This window comes from Sinocyclocheilus rhinocerous, unplaced genomic scaffold (assembly GCF_001515625.1).
Source record: "Sinocyclocheilus rhinocerous isolate Xijiao unplaced genomic scaffold, SAMN03320098_v1.1 scaffold1894, whole genome shotgun sequence".
Taxonomy (NCBI): Eukaryota; Metazoa; Chordata; class Actinopteri; order Cypriniformes; family Cyprinidae; genus Sinocyclocheilus; species Sinocyclocheilus rhinocerous.
The window spans coordinates 1-1,598 of NW_015656003.1; the positions used below are offsets into that span (position 1 = coordinate 1).

At 41.5% G+C, this 1,598-nt stretch overlaps 1 protein-coding gene across 1 annotated transcript; it reads right to left on the reverse strand.

Moving 5' to 3' along the window:
- Window positions 1-393: 393 nt before the first annotated feature.
- On the reverse strand, window positions 394-992 carry LOC107719172 (NACHT, LRR and PYD domains-containing protein 6-like). The gene is made up of 2 exons (XM_016526544.1): window positions 726-992; window positions 394-515 (listed from the first exon to the last, which is right to left on the reverse strand). Exons 1-2 carry the CDS (start codon window positions 982-984, stop codon window positions 394-396), a joined length of 381 nt encoding a protein of 126 aa, XP_016382030.1. The 5' UTR covers window positions 985-992.
- Window positions 993-1,598: the final 606 nt, after the last annotated feature.

Genomic DNA, 1,598 nt, shown 5'->3' on the forward strand with positions numbered 1-1,598 from the left:
GCTGCAAACAAGCTGAGCTGGTCAGAACGGGAGGAGTAATGAGGTCTGACTGAGAGTTTGAGGAGCCAGTGGAGCTACGAGGAGAAGTGCTGGTAGCGTCACTTACTGATCCAGGATCAGAGATACTTATATTTCCAATCTGAGCTTGAGCTTCAGAAATGCTTCGGAAAATGTAACTTTTCTTGATGCTATGGCACTAATTGATCAGCAATTCTGTATCTGAACAGCTATTTGATACAGAAAACAGCAATGCTACTGAGAAATGTAGTTAAACTAGTAGCGCTACTGCCCATCACTGGCTGCTTGCCCTGAAATCCCTTTTGCACAGTATCTCATGTACAGTGTTTGTGTAAAGTATTTCTATAGTTTTTCTTAGATTATGTGTATATATCATCAGATTGTTTCACGACGTTTCACATATAGAGGAATGGGGGTTAGACTTGAATATTTACCCTCAGTTGGTTTTGATTCGGCTATAACAGGAGCAGGATCCTCACTTCTGTCCTCAGCCTGACCTGTGTGAGAGAAAGAGATCAGAATGAAAATACAGAACCACAAATGAGTTATTCTGTAAACCATCACACTGTAAACATGTCTCTGCTTTAGAAAAATAGTCCAACTGGGCCTTTGTCATGTTTCTATTTATAAAAATCCGTTTTTTAGTTTCACTTTTATTTTTTTTTCACAGCACATTTACTAACTTCTTGTTCATTTTCACCTGTTACCTTGCTTGTGTTTGTTCTCCAGCTCAACAGCCAGATTGTTCTGGTTTATCTTCTTCAGGATCTTCACTGTGATCCTCAAAGCTTCTTCTGGCCCAAAACACTCCACCATCTTATCCACAGTTTTTAATCGATCTGCTTTTTCCATTTCAGACTCTGATATAGATTCATGATCATTCTTTAAGTGCCACTGAAACTCCTTCAATTCATTTTCTCTCAGGTCCTTCAGTGAGTTCAGAAGCAGCACTTTATCAGACACCATCGTTCTTCACCGATTCACAGCTGCAGGACAAGAAGAAACACATCTGAGGTAGTTTCACTCGTAACATGTGTGTGTGTGTGTGTGTGTGTGTGTACAGAGCAGGCAAGGAGTCACTGAGCAGGTTTGAGCAGATCGCAGGCTTACTGATGAGTGCTCAGGGAACGACGAGGCGTCTAATTGCCGTGAATTCATCGGATACCGTCGTATCAGCTGTGCCAACACACTTAGACTGGAGTAGGCTTGTGTGTAACTTGTACAAAACATAATTTCTCCTCTCCCAAACTCACTGGAGCACATCCAAAAAGCAGCAGGCTACGCATGGCATACGTCATACGTCACTCGTCACCTCACATGTCATCACGTTCGTTTATACAGATGGGTCCAAAGATGATGAAGGCAGGGTAGGCATAGGAACATATGTACCAACATTGAGTGTAAATATTGGGGGAACAATATCCAATCCTATCAGTATACACGGCAGAGATGATGGCGATTATGTTGTGTTGACAAAATCAACGAGGAAGAGTGATATTATAAATATTCCCTTTGGTAAAGGAGAGGTTAAGGCAATGATCAAAAAAGAAATGAAAAAGAAATGGCAGGTCAGGTGGGAC

What these genes read in the sequence shown, in the direction of transcription:
- LOC107719172 (XM_016526544.1), bottom strand. Translation starts at nt 984, where the DNA reads ATGGTGTCTGATAAAGTGCTGCTTCTGAACTCACTGAAGGACCTGAGA. An exon ending in GGAGAACAAACACAAGCAAG is followed by an intron (nt 516 to 725) that starts GTAACAGGTGAA and finishes TCTCTCACACAG; the next exon opens with GTCAGGCTGAGGACAGAAGT.